We start from the raw sequence: 22,395 nt of genomic DNA, 5'->3' as shown, positions 1-22,395 counted from the left end.
AGGAATTATTTTGGAGAGTCTGGAAAGCTCTTTTTCTTACAATACGAATGAATGAGGACAGGGGCTCCAAAAACGACAAAAAAGACATCATAAAAACTGATGTATCCCTTTCACTGACGAAAAAATAATTTATTAATCAGAGACTTCACTATATTTTCCAGTCAAATATCTAAACATACTTATAACAAAATACATTTACCCGAGATGAATGGCATATAAAACTTGTTTTTGTTTTTCTTGTTTACAATTTTTATACCCACATTTTTTACTTTCACATTTATACTTAAAAATCTACCAGTGCAATGAGATTAAAAAAACATTAACTAAACAGACAACTTTATATCATGCAGTTTTGCAGCACGTATCAGGTCAAATTATCTTTGGGATGTTTGAAAATATTAAATATATTAAAACGAGACACCGAAAATATATACATTTGTTACATGTGTTTTGAAGTCTTATGAGAGATTTGGAACAGACTGATATTTCAATCTCTGTAGCTCACTGAAATAGAGCACGCCAAGACACATCATGTCAGGTTTGACGTCAATCACTTCAGACGACTCGGAATATGGAGCACGAGTCATAAAAGTGGATGATTTAAAAATCTCCTTCTGTTTTCTACAAAAGTAAGTCATTTGGGTTTGGAACAGCATGAGTAAATGATTCATTTTGGGTGAATTATTCCTACAGAGATGTCTCATAAAATGCAAACCAGGATGTACTGGTTCATACTGTATCTGATCAGGGTCCGTACAACTAAAGCATTCTGAGCTACAGTAATTATAAATTGTGTGATGGTTCATCTCACTCACCGCTCTTCTTCAGAGGATAGCACTGTTTCAGGTCCTGGCACGTGCGGGCGGGATATTGGCGGGTGCCGTCAGGGCTGCGCATGCTGTCCAACTGACTTCCCAGACTCTTAAGAGACAAGTGAACCTCGCTGTCGCCCCGTACCGCATCGGATCCGTTATTGGGTCTTGCTTCATCCTCGTTGAACTCTGGCGGGGGAGGTGGGGGCTCCTCTGGCTCAGATTCGACATCAAGGTCGAAGCTTGTACCAAAAAGGTCATCTACAGCAGCTGTTGGGGGGCCAGGAGGACCTGGGGGGCCAGGTGGGCCAGGTTCTCCAGGCGGTCCCTACCGACAGATGGGTGAATACTGTTTATGCTGAACATTAGTGTTTAAACATCTAATCAGATTAGCAGCATCTGGCAATTAATCATGATTATGAACCACAAACTGCGCAAAGTACAAAAAGTATCTGTTTATGAGTCATTAAGGATGGAAAATTTGCCAAAAGAGACAAGAAAAAACACTGTATAAATTATAAATTTGACATCCGAGACAGTGATTGGATTTGTCCCAAGGGAACGTGCCCAAAACCTCTCTAATCCAACTGAAACCAGCAAACTTCTTTAGGCTGGTTTAAGCTGTTTTTGTATCTGCAGGAAGATCTCGTCTCATAATAAACATCATACACATGATCTCATGCCTCACCTCTGGTCCAAAATCTCCAGTGGCACCTCGAGATCCAGGAGAACCCATTGCTCCAGCTGGACCGGGATCTCCTTCTTTTCCTGGTGGTCCAACAGGGCCAGGGGGTCCCTAACATTGACAAATGTTTCATATTAAATTCTGTTCAACATGCACATGTGTTCCTGGTGCTTTGTGAAATCAATGGTGAGTGTTTGTTCAATCTGTTGCTCACTCTTTGTCCAGCTGGTCCAATGATTCCTATAGCACCATCATCCCCTGGAGCACCCTGGAGGATATGATTGACAGATGATTATTAAGAGATGGATATTATATTGTGTGACAGGTGACATATTGTCAATTATACATACTGATGTTCCAGGTAGCCCATGAAGTCCAGTGAAGCCACGATGGCCCTTCTGACCTCTCTCACCCGCTTCTCCTTTGTCACCTTTGTCTCCCATTGGTCCTTGGGGTCCCTAAGGTTGATTAGAAGGCATTTTCACTGTGGGTTGTAGAGGTGCGTTCACACAATGTGGTAATTACCATAATTAGGAGATTTCAACTTCTAAGCATTCTTGTCCTCAAAGAGCTCGTAATGAGACAAATCAGACACAATTACTTGTCCGATTTAACAAGTAATCCTTAAAACTCACTCTGTAGGTCTATGGACCCATCTCCCCAAAATGCACATAAGAGCAAGGAAGAGGCCTCTTGTTACACACATACACATAGGAACTGATACGTTTTATGATTTGAAAAAATGTGACACTCAATTATTTTACAAATAAACCATCTTAAACTCATTTAACCTATATATAACCACTTGAGAAATATATAAACCTATATCCATCTCATGATTTGTTTTTATAAGGTTTGGTCTATGTATTACAGTTTTTCTCAGTCGCTTTAGTACATTTCTCAGATCAGAATTGAAATTCTCAAAACTACCTGTTCAATTTTCACATCATTGTATCACTTGTGCACATCAAAAAAACAGTTTCTCATTTCTTGTTACAAGTTGCAAATGCTTTGGTACATCCATGCAAATGATTATGTACATATCTCTGCTGTTTCCTACATTATCAGTTGCTTATGTCATGTTGATCAAAATGCATTATATTGGGTCTCTGTTGAATAGTCTTACCCCCACAAAATTTAGGCACAGATCATAGCATAAGTCTTTACATGCAAAATGATTGAACAAGTTATCATAATATGTCAAGCATATTTCTATACTTTCTATATTTCCATTAGACTTTTTTCTAAATCTGTCCTGAATTGGTAAATTGCTCCCAGGTGAATCTTGACTTTCTCTAACGAAGGTACTTCTCATGAAACATCAACTAGCAGATATATATTTCTACAGCACAGCATATATAGGTTTTGCTAAGTTCACATTTCTTCTTTAGGTGTTTGTTTGTTTTTTTTTTTTTGTGCTATTCAGTGCTGTCTTTTCATTTCTGTATCTCAATGATACATGTTCTGTATCTCTAATTTGATATTATAAAATTGTATTTAATGAAAATGATCATGTATAGTAAGCCATTTATAATTGTTTATTATTCACAGTTAATTAAATCGCAAAAACAAAAACAAAAAAACAAAACCTGGATGAACAGGAGCCCAGTGCACAAAGGTCATGTATGTTTGGCAATAAAAAAAAAAGGAAATTAAATGTAAAATGTGATGTTTAAATTATTTAAATACACGTGAAGAAACGTCTCGTTTACGTATGTAACCCTCGTTCCCTGAAGGAGGGACCGGAGACGTACGTCAGAACTGAACCGACGAATTGGGATCTGCCCTCAGAGACCTATCCACTTCGAGTGTATAAAAACGAGCCAATCGGAGATTGGCATGTGATCCACACATTCCACGCTCCGCCCCGCAGCGCGGGTATAAATAAGGAAGTGGAATGGTAGATCAAATGCTTTTTTCAACTGAGGAGCCGAATCCGTGACTGGGCTCCTAGCTGAAGCACAGCTCCTGGCGACGGGACGGGACGTACGTCTCCGTTCCCTCCTTCAGGGAACGAGGGTTACATACGTAACCGAGACGTTCCCTTTCAGTCGGTCACGTTCGACGTACGTCAGAACTGAACCGACGAATTGGGATCCCTTTGGAAAACGCCAGGATGCTGGCCCTTCCAGCGTCCTGCTTGAGCGCACTGGACCGTCTAGTATGGTACGGAAGTCAGGGCTCCAAGCAGGGAGGTCAGTCACTGCTGTTCTGCGGGGCCACGTCCTTCAGGGAAGGAGTGGTGGCGGAATACACATAAGGACTAACCTGGCAGGGTAGTGCAACATATGGCAGTCTCTGGGGTGGTTCCAACCTAATTGTAGGGGGGAAAGAACACGCCCAGAGACGACAGAGCGGGCTCTGTCGAGGGAAAGACACGGGGCTAGCCCGAAGGGTAGCTGATACCGTGGACGAATACACATATGGGGTTGCCGTGAGGGAACCGCTACATATGGAACCCAGCCTACAACCACGTTCCACAAGCATACGGGTGCAGGCCTAGCGTCAGACAGTCCGCAACGTCTGACACCGCATGGGGTGACGGAGGAGCTCAACAGGGTTAGCCGGTTTCCCGGGGAACACAACTGGAGACAATAAACGCACGTATCCGGCCCAGAGGGCGGGAGCAGGGATGGAAATTAACTTTTTTGTCCACCGGCCACAGTGGCTGGTGGATTTCAAAATCTACCAGCCACTCAATGTTTTAACCAGCCACTTTCTTGTTTATAACCGACAATGTGTAACTGCACGTGAAAATTAATACTACAAGCCAAGCTCTACACTACTTAAGCTGTTTATTTAATCTCAAATCTCAATGAAATACTGAAAAAATGTTCTTTCACTCTAATACACACACAAACCATGAACTGATATACATTTCATTAAATGAGTAGGGCTCTGTGTGCTCTTTTTTTTTTTTACCTGGATGTGGCATTTGGATGATTTGTGGTCTTTTATGGCTTCCAGTTTTAGGTTTTTAGTACCAACAATGAAACTACTAGTTTTGGCATCTCCTGAAGCGTGTTGACGACATACCGAGCAGAACATTGTCAGTAGGGATGCACCAAAATAAAAATTATTGGCTGAAACCGAAGCACTAAAAGAAATTTAGCCAATTATCCATTGCATTTATGGCTAATGCTATATGACTGTGATTTATTATTTGAAACTTTAATATTAATTAATGCAATTGCAATGCCTTGATTTTTAGTAAAGTTACAATTACAAATTATGCAAATATTTATTTAGCAAATCGCAACAACCCACAGTATAAAATAAAATTCAAACTAAAATGTTTAACTCGACCTCACTCATGTGTGTATTAAATAATAATGTACAGGTCTACTGGCCTGCAGAAAGGTACAGAAATTGAATAAAGTAATCAAATGTAAAATAACTGCATATTTAACTGTTTAAATGAAAGATTAATCCTTAATAAACCTACAAAAGCTATTCAATCAAGAGCAGTGAGTGATGTCCTTTTGTTTGACATTAAACAGAGCAGTAAAGGCTACTGCGCCTTTAAGACCTAATAGAGGGATATGCGTCATCTTTCACGACTGTATAAAGTTCACTTAAGGCATATTCAGACTATGTCTGCTAGAATACTCATCAAGATGAACATGTTGGCATACTTTTTGTGTGAGTTTGTCTGTTTAAGCACAAGACTCGAAAGATAACTCAATATTTGCGCGCTGTGAGACGGGTGCGCGCTTCCGGATGACAGTGACGGACCTTCTCTCAGCGCGAGCGCGAGTTCTTATTCGCGTCTTCTGGTACTACATCCGGGTAATGACGGCGAAAAAACGACTGGTCATTTCGGACATACGGCAGCGCTCGCATGCGCTGAACACAGTTTATAAAGAGGGGAAACAGTAAGCTATTTTTATTTACCCGCCACGGTGGCCGGTAGATGAAGCGAGTTTACCCGCCACAACTCAAAATCACCCGCATTTGGCTGGTGGCGGGTGCTAATTTCCATCCCTGGGCGGGAGTGGCGTTGCAAGCCGACACTTAGAACGGGCACTTAGCGCTCCTGGCCACCAGGGGCGAGGATGCGGGAAGATACCGGCTCTACACGTAAGCTATAAAACCTAGCAAACGTGTTAGGTGTCGCCCAGCCCGCAGATCTACAAATGTCTGTCAGCGAGGCGCCTTGAGCCAGCGCCCAGGAAGAAGCAACACTCCTTGTGGAGTGTGCTCTTACACCGAACGGGCAAGGCACGTCTTGGGACTGGTAAGCCAAGACTATAGCATCCACTATCCAGTGGGCTAACCTCTGCTTGGAGACAGCCTTTCCCTTCTGCTGGCCTCCGTAACAGACGAAGAGTTGCTCTGAGGTCCGAAAGCTTTGGGTCCGGTCAATGTAAGCGCGAAGAGCGCGGACCGGACACAACAAAGCCAGGGCTGGGTCTGCCTCCTCCGAAGGCAGCGCTTGCAGGTTCACCACCTGGTCCCGGAAGGGAGTGGTAGGAACCTTGGGCACGTATCCGGGCCTGGGTCTCAGGACAACGTGAGAGTTACCAGGCCCGAACTCTAGGCACGATTCGCTGACCGAAAGTGCGTGCAGGTCCCCTACCCTCTTGATCGAGGCCAAAGCAGTCAAGAGCACTGTCTTCATTGACAGGATTTTAATCTCAATGGACTCCAACGGCTCGAAGGGAGGGCTCTGAAGTGCTCTGAGCACTAGAGCCAAGTCCCAAGAGGGTATCGAGGATGGACGAGGAGGATTTAGTCTCCTCGCACCTCTGAGGAACCTGACGATTAGGTCGTGCTTTCCGACGGACTTACCTTGTACTGCGTGGTGATACGCCGCTATTGCGGCGACGTACACTTTGAGGGTGGAGGGAGACAGCCTTCGCTCCAACCCGTCTTGCAGGAAGGAAAGCACAACACCAATCGAACACCTTCGGGTGTCTTCCTGACGGGAAGAACACCACTCAACGAACAGGTTCCACTTCAGTACATAGAGGCACCTCGTAGAGGGGGCTCTAGCTGAAGAGATGGTATCTACGACTGCTTGTGGTAGTCCATCTAGAACCTCCGCGTCCCGTCCAGGGACCAGACATGAAGATTCCAGAGGTCTGGACGCGGGTGCCATAGAGTGCCCCGTCCCTGAGAAAGAAGGTCCTTCCTCAGGGGAATGGGCCAAGGAGGGGCTGTCGCGAGGAGAGTAAGTTCTGGGAACCAGGTCCGGTTGGGCCAATACGGCGCAACTAACAAGACCTGCTCCTCGTCCTCCCTGACTTTGCACAGGGTCTGTGCAAGAAGGCTCACTGGGGGAAACGCATACTTGCGTAGGTCCCGGGGCCAGCTGTGCGCCAGTGCATCTGTGCCGAGGGTACCCCCGGTCAGGGAATAGTACCACTGGCAATGGGTCGAGTCCGGAGAGGCAAACAGGTCTACCTGTGCGGCTCCGAACTGGTCCCATATCAGCTGGACCGCCTGGGGGTGGAGTCGCCATTCTCCCGGAGGTGCTGGCTGCCGAGAGAGCTCGTCGGCTGTCTGGTTCAGCGCACCAGGGACATGCATGGCCCGAAGCGACCTCAGATGCTTCTGACTCCACAGGAGCAGGTGGCGGGCGAGTTGGAACAGGCGACGGGAGCGTAGACCACCCTGACGGTTGATGTATGCAACGGCCACCGTGCTGTCCGTACGGACCAGTACATGCTTGCCACGTAGCGGCCCCTTGAGGCGGCGCAGTGCCAAGTGTACTGCTAGCAACTCGAGGCAATTGATATGCCAATGCAATTGCGGTTCCGTCCACAGACCCGAAACTGCATGCCCGTTGTACGTGGCCCCCCAACCCGTGGATGAGGCATCCGTGAACAGCACAGCATGCCTGCACACTTGTTCTAGGGGCACCCCGGCCCGGAGAAACGAAGCGTTGGACCACGGGCTGAAGGTTTGGCGGCAGTAAGGAGTCACTGGGACCCGGTACTGGCCGCTCTGCCACGCCCACCTCGGGACTCGGCCATGAAGCCAGTGTTGGAGCGGTCTCATATGAAGCAATCCGAGCGGCGTGACCGCGGCTACGGATGCCATATGCCCCAGGAGCCTCTGAAAAAGTTTCAGTGGGACCGCTGTTCTGCCTTTGAACATATTCAAGCAGTTCAACACCGACCTGACTCGCTCCTCCGTGAGGCGCACAGTCTGGTTGACCGAATCCAGCTCCACACCGAGGTAAGAGATTCTCTGCGTAGGACAGAGCTTGCTCTTCTCTCGGTTGACCCGAAGGCCCAACAGGCTGAGGTGACTGAGCACCATGTCCCTGTGTTCGCACAACTGCTCCCGAGACTGGGCGAGAAAGTTGAGAATGCGAACGCCGCGTTCTCGGAGTGAAACAATGGCTGCCTCCGCGACCTTCGTAAAGACGCGAGGCGACAGGGACAGCCCGAAGGGCAGGACTTTGTACTGGTATGCCCTCCCCTCGAACGCAAGCATAGGAACGGTCTGTGTCGAGGGAGTATGGAGACATGGAAGTACGAGTCCTTCAGGTCGAACGCTGCGAACCAATCCTGGGGACGGATGCATTGAAAAATGCGTTTCTGCGTTAACATCCGGAACGGGAGCTTGTGCAGGGCCCGATTCAGGAAGCGCAGGTCCAGGATTGGCCGGAGCCCACCCCCTTTCTTGGGCACGATGAAGTAGGGACTGTAGAACCCTGACTTCATCTCGGCTGGAGGAACCGGCTCAAACGCGTCCTTCGCCAGCAGGACCTCGATCTCTGACCGCAAGACTTGAGCATCGCTGCTTCGCACTGAGGTGAAGAGGATGCCCTTGTACTTGGGTGGCCGGCGCGCGAACTGGATCGCGTAGCCGAGTCTGATGGTACGGATGAGCCAACGGGACGGTCGAGGGAGCTGTAGCCACGCTCCCAGGGACCGTACCAGCGGGACCAACGACACCACAGACATGCCCGGGGTGGGGCAGCGCAACGGAGAGCTCTGGCTCGACTCGGGAGGCCCGGAGGCGGCCCGGAGTGTCGCGCGAGCACTCCTGGTGCGGGCAGGGAGCGGGTGAGAAGGCCCGGAGGCGTCCTCGGAGCCCGCTCGACTGCTCGCTGCCCGAAGGCAGAGAGGTGGGATGCTCAGACTCGACTCGGGAGGCCCGTGGGCGGCCCGGAGTGTTGTCTGAGTCTTCCCAGGAGGGGCAGAGAGTGGGTGAGAAGGCCCGGAGGCGTCCTCGAAGCCCACTCTGCTGCCTGCTGCCCGAAGGCAGGGGGGTGGGGCACTCAGACCCTACTCGGGAGGCCCGAAGGCGGCCCGGAGTGTTGTCCGAGTACTCCAGGTTGGGGCAGAGTATGGGTGAGAAGGCCCAGGGGCGGTCTCGATGCCCACACTACTGCCCCCTGGCGAGAGAGGGGAGGAAGGAAGTAGCAAGGCCCGGGGGCGTCGCACACTTCCAACCTGGCCCTCTGAGGCCCAGAGAGAGAGGAAACTGCTCTGAATATGTGGGTACCGCTGGACTCCGGAGAGCCAGTGGCAGAACGTTAACCAGTCAGGGCCCCCCGGTCCTCCTCCGGGGGGGTGGGGGAGGGATACGAATATCACCTCCCCCTGAGCAGCTCCTGTTCTCCCCAGCCTGTCCGTCTCAGGGCCGCGTCCCCTTGCGCTTGCCTGCCGGTTAGCGGGGCCCTGGACGGGTTGGGCGCCTCCCTCGCGCCCGGCACCCTGCTCCTCCAGTGGAGGCTGCTGCTCGGCTCTAGCAGGGTGGAGGCGGACGCAGGAGGGGATGCCCTCGGCGACAAGCCGGCAGAGGCGCCGCGACCGACGACCGAGCAGCTCGTCGTCGGCACCCTGATGCAACGCCTCTGTCTGCTTCTGGGCCACCAAGAACTGCTGGGCAAAGTTCTCGATGGCGTCGCCGAGGAGGCCAGCCCGACAGACAGGCCTTCCTTAAGCATATCTGCCGGGTTAGCCCCCTGTTCCTGGACCACTAGTGTGGACATCGCCTGACCCAGGGAGCGTGCAGTGATTTTCATCGCCCCTAGGGCGAGGTCCAACACCGCACGCAGTTCCTGCACAACCCCTGGGCTGGGACTACCCTCATGCGTGCAGGGCAGAGGGCAGTGAGAGAGGGAAAACAATGATACTTTTTTTTTTTTTTTTTTTGTCTCATTTTTGGCCCTTTTGACCCTCCATATTTCCCTCTCTCCGATGCAGCAATTGACATCTGTCCTCTGCCAGAGCAAAAAATGAAACGCTAAGCCCTTTTCTCTTCCAGGACCAGCGATTCCATCTCTTACTACAAGCAGGCATGTGAGACAGTGAACGTGGCCGTCAGAACGGCACACAGCGCACTGAACGCTCAAGCCTCAATGAAGAAGGCAAGGCGAACAATGCCCTGACGTGGTCATATTCTCATGAGAGAATCCGTACCACCCACGAACAGAGTCTCAGCATGCTTTTGATGCGATAGAGGAGTGGGGGCCCGAAGGGGTTTACCCGGCGGGGAATTCCCACTGTAATCCTCAGGCCACCAGCGCTTATCAGCCAAAGTAGTCCTTTTTCCAGTAACACCAGAATATGAACTAGATCGGGGGATAGGCGAAGGGACTCGACCCCATCTGAGGTTTCATAGTCTTGGCCGCGCATCTAGAGCACCGACTGACGCGCGTCGGTTGCTGTGACAACCACCGCTGTCAGCCGGCCGCTCGACGGCACACGGCGCGCTGAACACTCAAGCCTTTTATGAGAAAGGGTGAGACGAACAACGCGCCGACGTGACCATGTTCTTCTGCGAGAACATGAATCACCCACGATCGCAATTTCACATGCGATCGTGGCCGTCAATGAGGACAGGAAACAGTTGCATTCCAGGAATGCACGGTTTGAATGACATCTTGAAAAAGACGCAGGGTCAAACCGTGTTGCTCTTTTAGAATGGAAAAACTGCTCTTTTAGATGTGCTGAAGCACTCAGGGAGATGACCGCGGTCAGCACGCAGTCCACAGTGCAAGCCTGCGTGTGACACTCAAAGGGGAAAACGCCCAGCGAACCAACAATGGAAGCTCTTTAGTGAATTCAAACGATTGCAACGATGGTCGGTCTCTCGCTGAGAAGCGCTATAACACCCGCACTGGCAGTTCCTTCCTTTCTCCAAGACTCAGTCTTAAACACTCTTCGTGGAAACAGCAATGAACTGTTCGGCTCCGAAGTTGAAAAAAGCATTTGATCTACCATTCCACTTCCTATTTATACCCGCGCTGCGGGGCGGAGCGTGGAATGTGTGGATCACATGCCAATCTCCGATTGGCTCGTTTTTATACACTCGAAGTGGATAGGTCTCTGAGGGCAGATCCCAATTCGTCGGTTCAGTTCTGACGTACGTCGAACGTGACCGACTGAAAGGGAACATGTGGAGTGACATCAGAGACATGCAGAAAATCGGTTGCACAAGATAATGAAAAAAAAATAATAAAAAAAAATAAAAAAAAAAATATATATATATATATATATATATATATATATATATATATATATATATATATATATATATATATATATATATATATATATATATATATTAGTTCCCTACACAAAATGTATTATTTTAAAAATATAAATAAATAATCGGCCACGATTGACTAATCAGAAATGATTATTCCAAAGTGGTATGTAATAAAAATATGTATCATTTTACTGGACACTGGCCACGAATAATGCATTTCCAAAGCACGATTTCCCCCCCCAAAAAATCATAATAATAGAGGACATTTCACAAATGTCAATCACCAGGTAGTGGGCGGTGCTTGGCGCTGATTGGATCATCCTTTCAGATTGATTACTTTTTTTCTGTCTGGGTCTGGCAAGTGGCATGGGGAAATTGGAGAATTGATTGGAAATTAATATGGCGGTAGGAATTGATCAAGATAAAAACTCACTGCCTTAAACACAGCCACAGATCTCATAGTTTTCAGGTTTTTAGAAAATTCAATTTACAGTCAAAATATATTTACAGTCACAAATAAGAAATGAGAAGCACCCTTGGTGTTCTGTGATGTCACCACACACAGATCGATCTGTCATGTCTGTCAACTCTTCAACTTCAAAACAATCAGCGGCAAGCTCCGCCCACTGCCTGTTGATTGGTATTTTTGAAATGTCCTCTATTATTATTTTAAAAAATGGTGCTTTGGAAAGGCATGATTCGTCAAATAGGTAAGTGCAGCATATTATTATGAAAAACGCCTTTTTGAAAAAGCACATTAAATAATGAAAAAATAAATTTTTAAACATAATAATAGTGTGTGTGGAAGAGGTAATTGTAAAATATATTAAACAATTTCATGTAATTTCACAAAATAAATAGATATATTTATTTATTTAATTAATATTTAATTTAATTAATTATTTAATTATTAAATTAATAAATTATTTAATAAACGATTTAATTATTTCAGAATGAACTGGTACATTTAATTGTTGCTTTATTGAATTCATTATTTATTGAATTATTTCATTTTGAGTAATTTGGTCTTCACAATCAGAGGGCTGGAACCCACAAGGATGAATTAAAAGTATTCAAAGTGAATTAAGACAGTATTACTAATACAATAATATTATATGAATACATTAATAATAATATTAATAATAAATCAAGCTTAATTTTAAAAAAGGAGATTTATGATGCAACTGAAGCTGTATACCAATTAGGGCTACACGATTTTGGAAAAAAATTACATTGCGATTTCCCCCCCCCCCCCCCCCCAACGATATATATTGCGATATTGAGAGCCATCAATCCAGGCTAAAGTCAATAATTACCATTCCATGATTTCACTAATAAGTAATCTTCATTACAAGTGACAAAAAGAAATATTGGAAAGTATGTGTAAACATGAAACTAAACCTCCACTAGGTGGCAGTCTTAATGAGTGAGTCACTGAGTCGTTCATTCAAATGCTGAATCATTCAGTAACACTTGTTGCTGTGAGTGAGATGCGTAACGGTTTTCACTGCTAAAATAAAAACCCCGACAGAGTGATCAGGACCCCGAAACTCGTAGTACCCGGATGAGCGGTTGTTATCTGGAAATAACATACCACTGGAATGCACGATTGACCAATCAGAATCAAGTATTTCACAGAGCCGTGTAATAAATATTATTATCCACTATCAATCACCATTTACACTAAATTAATGCACAAACCTTCTTGCATTTTGGTGATTCGCTAGTTATTTTTTGTTTTAATCAGGCTCTTGTCCGTCGGGCAAGTAAAATTCTCTTTCACTTGTCCCTTCAAAAAATCCACTTGTTGACAAGCTTTAACGTTGAGCCCTGCTTTGTATTCGTCGTAAAGAGCTTTGTGGTGCCGTTTTAAGTGATCAGACAAATTGGTGGTGTTTTCTTGTTTTGTGGCCACAGCTTTCTGACACTCCATGCAAAGAACGTCTTTTTGGTCAACATTCTCCTTTTTGTAGCCGAAATAGTCCCAAAAATATGATTTCTAGTATGAAACCTTTTCTTTGCGGCGGATCCTCTTCGTCGCGCATTTTAGCAGTGAATGTTTGGCCTTGAGCGGTGAGCAGCTGCACAGCGAACCAATCACTGTGCAGGCAAGTGGAACGGGCATGTCACCCCAGCAACAAACTCGAGTTTACTATGTGCTACCGTTCTCTTAATACACGATGCGCTACTACCCTTCACATCGCATGTTCCGGCGATGTGACTATCGCTCATGCGCACATGTTAAAACAGAATATCATTCAGCCCTAGTACCAATATGTGAATATTCAGACTTACTTTTTTCCCTCTGATTCCTGCCGAACCATCAGGGCCAGGTGGGCCTCTTGCACCCTGTCAGCAAAACCAACAAATAAAACAGCATAGCTATATAAAAGACTACAAAGACTATAAAGAAATGGTTTCATTAAATTACATTATGCAAGGATTATTTCTTTAAATAGTGTCCGTCTACATGCTTTTAATACAAATGAATGGGTATATATTATGTAGTATTATATTATTATTACACTTTTTATTATAGGTGTCTTTGACGACTATGTACTTGCATAAAAAATAAGTACAATGCACTTATTCTGTTCACAGGCTTGGTGGTGTGGTAAGGTTTAAGGGTTATGAGGAAAGGGACGGGTTAACTGTGTGATTATATTTTATATATGTGATTTATATTTTTATATAACAACTGTAATTACACGCAGGTATTTCTTAAATATAAGTACAATGTAAAAACATGCATGTACAAAATAAGTGCATCAAATTATTCATTTAAATGCTAGCACATAAAAAGTGGGACCAATAAATGTATTAAACATCAGTCTACTGTGAAGTATCAGCAATGGATAGAGAAAACAGACCTGATCTCCTCTCTGTCCAGGACCTCCAGGAGTTCCGACAGGTCCTGTGCTTCCTGGGGTTCCCTGGCCACCTGCGAGACCCTCTGGTCCTGGCTCTCCTCTGTCCCCCTGAGAGCAAGTTAACACGTCATTTAAATTTGGCCATTTTTGGTTACAAAATCTTTTAAATAGACCATATCAAATGATGAAGGGGTTCCTACTCTGGCTCCGATGATGCCATCAGCTCCTTGAATTCCATCAGCTCCAGCCAAACCCTAATTTAAGAAGGAAATCATCAAGATAATGTTTTGTATATATGTAACCAATCATCTCCACTGTGTTCTTCACACTAACATCTCATACCTCTGGACCAGCATCTCCTCGAGGTCCTGCTGCTCCTGGCAAACCAACAGGTCCAGCACCACCTTTGGTTCCTTGGGGACCTGGAGTGCCAGCTTTTCCAGGTTGACCCTTGAAAAAAACAAATAGATAGTACAGTAGATGAGGTGTCAAGGTGTTTGAAATCCATGCCATGATCATCTTTGACCAATAAAAATAAATTAAAAAAAAACAGAGGCTGGGAAATGTAATTCTAAAAAGACACATTTTGATATACACTCTAAAAAAAATGGTGCCATTTGGCACTAAAAGTGGTTATTGGCTTGTAATCATCGGGGAACCACTTTTGGTGCCAAATAGCACCATATCCTTTGTCAAATGGTGCTATGTAGAACCCATAGGAGGTGCCATATGGCATTTTATTTCTTCCTTAATAATGGTGCTAAAAGGCACCAACAGTAGTTATTTGGAGTGTAAAGACTCCAAAAGGAGCTTGAAAGGTCCTTTGTATGGCAGTGGTGCTATATAGCACCTTAGTCATCCCAAAGAACTGGTGAAGAACCGCTGAAGAACCACTGAATCACCAAGATTTGGTGCTATACAGCACTTTAAGTGGTTCCCCTATGATTACAAGCCAAAGAACCACTTTTAGAGTGTATTCAGTTGCATGACAAGAAGATAGAAGTGTTGACATACTGCAGGTCCAGGAAGGCCAGCCATACCACGCTCTCCTCTCATTCCAGGAAGACCCACAAGTCCCCTCTGTCCTGGAGTTCCGCCAGGGCCTGGCGGCCCATCTGGGCCCTAAGAAAGAAAAAGAAGAATATGAGTTGGAACAGAGTATTAACTCTTTCCCCAGCATTGACAGAATTTTCCATCATTTATGAGAAACCGATTCCCGCTATTGATGGCATTTTCTGGCAATCCATGTTTTCACTGTTATACGGTAGGTGGCGCTATGGAATATCTAATGAAAGAGTACAGAAAAGAATTTCTGGATCAAAGCAGACAAAAAGGGAGCAGAAACAAGTGATAAAAGCATTGCTTCTGCATGTTGTAGTCTTTGGGGGGGATGCATATTTTCTCAGCTTTTTGTAAAAAATGTTGCTTTTTTATATAAAAATCTGTCTGTTTATAAAAAGAATGCATGAGGCGAAGAATGACCATTTTTGTTGTCGTTTGTGTTTTGTTTAAAAGCAGAGGCTCTGTTCTTTCTTTTGATATATTCTGCCCTGCAAAGCCAAAAGACCTCAACTCGCTAGAGTGTGGAACTGAGAAAAATTACTTTAATAATTTGACTAGAAATCTTTACAGGTAGGACACTGGAAGTCTGGCAATTAGATGTTTTAGTAATGAAAATTATTTACATAAAAAATCTTGAGCTCAAACTTGACTTTTGACCCCTATTTTGAAGTTACTGTACTCTGCCTTTGTATTGTCTGCAAAAAGTGAGAAGCCACACCAAGACAAGTGGCAGTAACTTCTACAATCAATATTTGGTTCCTGATCACTATGTACAAAATCATTATAGTAACAGCTGTATAAAATCTAGTGACTATGGCATTTATTTTGGATGATTTAAAATTGCTTTTTTATATGGAGCAGTTTGACAGCCTATTCATTGGATAGCTGTCTGACTAGACTTTCTATTTATGCTATAGGCTGGGAGCTAGCTAAATGAAGTACATAGCGATTTGTTAGTCTAAAATGCATATTTTGTGTTACACAATTTTTTACCTTGACCTTGATGTCTGCGTTTCAAAGCCATCTCAAACATCATTTAACACTTTTAGTGAAAACAACCACTGAGCTATTTGTTTTACCTCCACTTTTATTCAGGTATTGTGTGTGTCAGAAGTACTTCAGTGACAGATGTATCACACAGGCTACATCCTAATTTAAACACAGCAAACTTGAATGGACAGTAACACAAAGGTAGAATACGGTAACTCCAGGCCGACACAGTAACCTCTAAACAACGGCTAAACAATAGCAGAGTATCCAAACTCAATTTGAGCGTTCTAAAACAAAGGCAAAGAATAGAAACTGGTGTTACGTGTTCTGCCTTGGTTTCTCCTGGGCTTTTGGAAGTGATTGTTAAGACAACCCATTATTTTCTTGATAAAGCAACGGAATTGACTCAAGATGCTTATGCACATGATAAAGGAGGTCTTGGTCATTTTCAACCAAAAATAAAGTTACTCCCAATTGCTTTTTTAGGTTAGTATTGTATGTTCAGATATTCATGCAAAAACTATTCTGGGGTCTATGAAACTTTTGTGAAAATGATCAAAAACGCTGGCGTGTCTGGCAACTTTTTAAAATAATTCTGGCGGGGAAAGAGTTAAAGTGATTTCATTCTAATTCTGCATCACTGAACACATGAGGGCTTTACACACTTTAAATAGCAGTGTGAAAAGCCCTATAGAGTTTTGAGTTTTATATAGTGAAAAGGAATCACATACTGGCAGTCCGTCTTCTCCCGGTTCACCTTTATCTCCAGAGTTACCGGCAGGTCCAGGGTTTCCACGCTCCCCCTGGCGGCCAGGACCTCCAGGTTCTCCCGAAAGCCCACGTGGACCCTCTTTACCTGGGCCTCCGATAGGACCAGGCTCGCCAACGGGACCCTGTGTAATATATCAGTGTAAGCAGATTAGAATCCAAATGTGACAAGAAGCCAAGTGTCTTAATTTATTGGTCAAAAAGAATCAAACACATTGCAAATACTATTTGAAGGACTGGCTGTTAAGCACTGCTTTGTTGGTTAAATCCGTATTAGGGAATCACTCACAGCAGAGCCTGCAGGGCCTACACCTCCTGGGGATCCTGGGAAACCACTGGGACCCTTTTAGCAAAAGGAGAAAATCAAAGAGGATTTCACAAAGATTCCACAAAAGAGAGAAAGAAAATCAGCAAGAGGATTCAGCATGTATAAGTTGATAAACAGTGATTTGAAACCATGATTTTTGTAACTTACAGCAGCTCCTTGAGTACCTCTGCCACCTTTGAGGCCTGTAATCCCAGCCACTCCCTAAAAGAAGTATTATATTTATACATGCTCTTTTTCTTAGTAGATCAACCTATATTTATGTATATACAGCACAGTCTTCAAACTTTTAAACAGTAGTATATATTATATATATAGCTCACCTGTGGTCCAGGTTTTCCTGCCATTCCCCGAGGCCCTGGAGACCCCGCCTCTCCCTTTGCACCTTCCTCTCCAGTGTCACCTTTAACTCCAGGCTGACCATCAGGACCCTAGCACAGAAACATAACAATGGTTCAAGCTTATGGCATATTATATATCAAAGAAATATGGTTTATAATAGGTGCACGGACTTACAGGAGGCCCAGCAAACCCAACAGGGCCAGTAGGACCTGGTTCACCAGGTGATCCCTGAAACACAATACATCAATACAATTGTGAATCACATGAATAGAGAACTTCAGCACACGTGGGTTTTCTCCTTGTAAACTGCTCTACTCACAGCCATTGCTCTGGAGCCTGGAGATCCAGCAGGGCCTCTCGGGCCTTGTTCCCCCTGTAATTGAACAATCAGTTCTGAGTACATCTAAGTAGCAACAGCTGTAAAAATGTACTTTTTAATCAGTTCTTCTAATAAACAGAAGAAACTTCAAAGTCTCAGGGCCCTATCATACACCCGGCGCAATGTGACGTTTTTTGCTGGTTTCTGCCTGACGCAGGTATCATTTCCACGTCCAGTGGCCACGTTGCTTAAATAGCAAATGCGCTCGCATCCATCTGTTCGCTCATGGGCGTGCTGGTCTGAAATCGAGGTGTGTTCAGGCCTATTGTTTGAGGCAACTGAAAATGATGCAGTTTTTTTGGTGTTTTTTTTATTTAAAGGGTGTGTTAGAAATATGTGCCTATAGGCGGGGACACAACACACATACACTCTTCTTATTACACACACAGGGACACAAACATGTTTATTATAACACAGATAATTATTGTGTACATAAAGCTTAAAATGCCTTCAAGTCGTAATGGATAGTAATTGCATGTATCAGAATTACCTATTTGCAGTAATGACAAATAAAATATTCTGGCATTTAAATAAAAAACCTGTCTCCGGCGCAATAATTCCGATCTTTCATGTATTCATACTCTTGTGTAATCGACGCCCTATCCTAATTAAATACGTCTCTTACGTCATACCCTGAAATTTTTAATATTCTGATCTAATATGATCTCTGACCTGCAAGGTTGCCAGAATAATAATCATACACCGTGTGTTAATAGGCCAGAGGAGAACTGGCACCCCGACTGAGTCTGGTTTCTCCCAAGGTTTATTTTTCTCCATCATGCCCTGGTGGAGTTTTGGTTCCTTGCCACTGTGGCCTTTGGCTTGGCTTGCTCAGTTGGGGACACTAAAATTGTAATCAAAGTTATTCAACTAATTATACAAATAAAGTTTATGAATTAGGCTTTTTTTAATTCTATAAACGATAATACTGATCTGCCAACATTGTCACTATATGATACCGTAAATTAAAATAGGCTGATAACACTGTTTTCTCCGGAGCGACTGTACAGCCAAATCTAATTTTGTTGCACAAATCACATTTTGTTGTTTGACACTGTGAAGCTGCTTTGACACAATTGTGATTGTAAAAGCGCTATATAAATAAGTTGATTGATTGATTGACGGTGCAAGACTCTCCCTGCGTCCCAATTCGCATACTATCCATCCTAAATAGTATTCGAAAATAGAATTAGTATGTCCCAAATCGTAGTATGTTGAAAAGAGTATTCCAAAGATTCCCGGATGGTTTACTATTTCCGGTCCGAATTCGTAGTATGGATCGATGGGCACTCTAACGGCTGATATTGCCCACAACCCATTGCGAGTTGGACGAGGATTCAATTAGAACTACAAACGCGGATAAAAAACGTTAAAAAACTACAAACATGACGGCTGTGCGAGTTCGACGGTTTAGAGAAGTTTAGGGGTTTGAGTGACCAACTATCAATATTTTACCCGTCAAAAATATATTTATTCAGTGTTGTCCACATTATATTTCACCTGCAGCAGCATTTTGAACTTTTTTAATGACACGTTTGGCCATTAACTTTTAAATGCATCATTATATTTAAACTGCAAACACATGAGGAGAGTCTCTGACCCACAAAGACCCACACATGGAAGATCAACGAGCGGCTACATTTCTCTCTGATACGGTAGGAGATTCAACTGAATGTGGAGGATTTGAACGGTGACGGATCTAACGATGATTGACAGGGCAGATAAACGGTGACGGGATGCACGTAACGAAGCGACAGAGTCCGTTAAAGATGGCGAAGTAGTATGTCCCGAAGCTTGCATACTTTTCTGCTACACACTCAAAAGTATATACCTTTTCTTCACAAAAAGAGTACATACTTTTAGGACGTAGTATAAGTAGGCGAATTGGGACGCAGCATCTGATTAGTTTATTGTAAGTTACACCCAGGATACACACATGACTAAGATACTAGGTACAATTCTTTTAGATAATGCGCCTGGTGTGGTGCATCAACCTTTTTTTTGTTTTTTGTTAAACTAGCAAAAGTGGATTCGGACACACCCTAAGTGCACCAAAATCATGTACTTAGATTATTAAAATAGGGCCCTCAGAGTCAAAAAAAATGTTTAAATCAAACCTTCTCCCCAGATGGGCCGCTTGGTCCAGTAGGCCCAACAGGTCCGGGTAATCCCTGCAGACAATTACATTTAATTTAGTATCTTTGTAAGCCTTGTTGTGTTAAAAAATGGGTCAGAAATGTGAAATATGTTTATTTTTTTATTCAGAATTATTGATTGGTATGTTTATTTTTTTCCAGTAAATTACAGATAAATTATGAATCACTCACTCGAGCTCCATCATTGCCAGCTGCCCCTTCTGTCCCTCTGTCACCCACTGCGCCCTGAGAAAACAGATAAAGAGTATTAAAACACAAGGCTTCAAATTGAAAAGAAAAATATAGAGAACTCTGTATTGATATGTTTGATATGATATGACAGATATGGTTTCCTTCGCTACTTCACAGCCCCACACAGATAATGTTTCACAGATAATATTAGAGAATATTAACTTCCTGCCGGAGGATATTAGCGAGTCACCCAGTATATGTCAGCCGTCATCTCTCGTGGAGCCTGAACCACCAAGGAATTTAATATATGCAATATTGTTGCACAGATTGCAAAGCATGAAAGTAAAATATATACTGCATTTGTTATGCATGTGCAAAAGTTTAAAATGTGCCAAAGCCTTTGATTTAGCAAACCCGTTTTCTCTTATCTCTCAGAGCCACACTCACACTTTCTCCTTTAGGCCCGGCTGGTCCAGTTATCCCTCTCTCTCCTGGCATGCCCTGTAGACCTGGTGGTCCTGCTTCTCCTACAATCCCAGCTGGACCTTGTTTACCCTGCACATCCATCATTTTTGTCATGTTGAACATGTTGAATTTTATCATGTTTTAGGAATTAAATGGATGCATTGAGCCATGCAGCATTCTTGATGATTATTAGTGAGTATAAATCTAACGCTAACCTTGGGACCATCAGGTCCAGGGGTTCCTGGGCTTCCTTTGGCTCCTGGTAACCCATTAGGTCCTGGATCACCTCTCTCTCCAGGGGTTCCACGTTCACCCTAAAAAACGACAGATAAAAATACTGGGATATTGCTTATGTGCACTGATAAATGCTGTATTCTGATACACTGCAGAGCAAGCAAAATAGGCTCACCCTTGGACCAGTCTGCCCTGCACCACCAGCCTCTCCATGGATACCCTGAGGGGGAAAAATCAAAGCCATAGAGTTCTTTAATAATTCCCATTCTCAGTCAGCTTGTGTTCTTCCTGTCTAGCAGAAATTACAAGAAGTAAAGACTGAAATACAGTGATCAGGTAAAGAGCACAAAGAAATGATCAACCCACCTCATCACCTGGTTTTCCCGACTCTCCTGGTGGGCCTGGGGGTCCAGGCAAACCCTAGAAATGTATAATTAAAATAGATTTAGAAATGATTCATATATTTATCTCTAAATCATAAGTCATACACAGTTTATACAAAGAAATATTTGTGTGATACAGACAGAACAAAGTTTGACAGACTTTCCCACATTTTAGTCACATTATGTGTGTTCTACATCCTTGAATGACTGACTGCCCAGACAACATTTCTGAGCATGTCATTATTAATGTAGGCAGATATCCTTGAATTCAGAAATCCCTGGTTTAGCTTGATTTATATAAATTGTCTTTTGGGACTAGGGGGGTAGTTTTGAGTTTTAAAACTTGCAGTTTGCAACTTGAAAAGGAAAATTTCTCATGATATTACCCCTTAAAGAGCATTTGAACATCGAAAATTCAAAGTCATCTCTGATTGAAAGCATAACCAAAGAAAAAAGAACATACTTGGAAGCCAGTTAGTCCAGGAGGTCCCTGTTCGCCTCTCTTCCCTGCTATTCCCTGAAAATAAATATTTTATACAATATAAATATACCCAGTCATATGCTAGGAGCTACACTTAATATTTTACCACAACAGAATTATTACTTGAGGTAATTGAAATAGCTAAGAAGTCAACCAATCAAGATACACACGATTTACCTAATAAAACATAGTATTTGCATAGTAATACATAGTAAAAAGCCATCAATGTGCCATAAATGACTATTTGGAAGACTCACAAGAGGTCCTGGAGTTCCCGCTGGACCTTCTTCTCCATCTTTCCCATTAGGTCCCTGCAAGAATCATAACTATCATGTCAAATCATAATGATTGACTTGACTTTTAAATCACTATGCTCTACAATACCAGCACTGAGGGTCTTTACACAAGAAGGCTTTATACAACAGAAAAAAACTATGACATTTATAATAGCTTGTTGTGAAATACTTTAAGCTTGCTATGGCAATGTTGCACTATAATTATAAGCCAGGGCTCACTCTTTGTCCTGAAGCTCCTGGAGATCCTGTCTCTCCTGCTTTCCCTGGATCACCCTGCAAATTCAGAGAAATTCATTTCATAAAAGGAAAACAAAGGGGGAAAACATCACATGAAAATGTTTAACAAAACTTGGAGAATTAATTATTATTCTCATTAAAAGTCATTATCATCGACTCTCTATTCAATTTAGTACACATTTTAACAAGTTTACTACAATATTGATGGGTAATTTGTCCATTAGAAACATGTTTGTCTACTGAAACATCTTCAAATAATGCTTTATCTATATTACATTTATTATAC

At 43.7% G+C, this 22,395-nt stretch overlaps 1 protein-coding gene across 1 annotated transcript in view; it reads right to left on the bottom strand.

The window, feature by feature from the left end:
• Positions 1 to 22,395, bottom strand: part of col5a2b (collagen, type V, alpha 2b) — a 48,587-nt gene that overhangs the window by 5,114 nt on the left and 21,078 nt on the right. Inside the window, exons 28-51 of the mRNA XM_067458618.1 lie at positions 22,092 to 22,145; positions 21,834 to 21,887; positions 21,559 to 21,612; positions 21,079 to 21,132; positions 20,888 to 20,932; positions 20,694 to 20,792; positions 20,461 to 20,568; positions 20,014 to 20,067; positions 19,804 to 19,857; positions 17,627 to 17,680; positions 17,482 to 17,535; positions 17,289 to 17,396; positions 17,116 to 17,169; positions 16,930 to 16,983; positions 16,604 to 16,765; positions 14,835 to 14,942; positions 14,163 to 14,270; positions 14,021 to 14,074; positions 13,821 to 13,928; positions 13,246 to 13,299; positions 1,848 to 1,955; positions 1,712 to 1,765; positions 1,501 to 1,608; positions 816 to 1,140 (exon numbers count right to left, since the gene is read on the bottom strand). Coding sequence (XP_067314719.1) covers positions 816 to 1,140; positions 1,501 to 1,608; positions 1,712 to 1,765; positions 1,848 to 1,955; positions 13,246 to 13,299; positions 13,821 to 13,928; positions 14,021 to 14,074; positions 14,163 to 14,270; positions 14,835 to 14,942; positions 16,604 to 16,765; positions 16,930 to 16,983; positions 17,116 to 17,169; positions 17,289 to 17,396; positions 17,482 to 17,535; positions 17,627 to 17,680; positions 19,804 to 19,857; positions 20,014 to 20,067; positions 20,461 to 20,568; positions 20,694 to 20,792; positions 20,888 to 20,932; positions 21,079 to 21,132; positions 21,559 to 21,612; positions 21,834 to 21,887; positions 22,092 to 22,145 — 2,089 coding nt within the window. The remainder of the gene's footprint in view (positions 1 to 815; positions 1,141 to 1,500; positions 1,609 to 1,711; positions 1,766 to 1,847; positions 1,956 to 13,245; positions 13,300 to 13,820; positions 13,929 to 14,020; positions 14,075 to 14,162; positions 14,271 to 14,834; positions 14,943 to 16,603; positions 16,766 to 16,929; positions 16,984 to 17,115; positions 17,170 to 17,288; positions 17,397 to 17,481; positions 17,536 to 17,626; positions 17,681 to 19,803; positions 19,858 to 20,013; positions 20,068 to 20,460; positions 20,569 to 20,693; positions 20,793 to 20,887; positions 20,933 to 21,078; positions 21,133 to 21,558; positions 21,613 to 21,833; positions 21,888 to 22,091; positions 22,146 to 22,395) is intronic.

The sequence above is a fragment of the Pseudorasbora parva genome, chromosome 12 (assembly GCF_024679245.1).
Source record: "Pseudorasbora parva isolate DD20220531a chromosome 12, ASM2467924v1, whole genome shotgun sequence".
NCBI classification, from domain to species: domain Eukaryota; kingdom Metazoa; phylum Chordata; class Actinopteri; order Cypriniformes; family Gobionidae; genus Pseudorasbora; species Pseudorasbora parva.
Note: the sequence above shows the minus strand (reverse complement) of the source record. Positions and strands in the feature narration are given on the sequence as shown.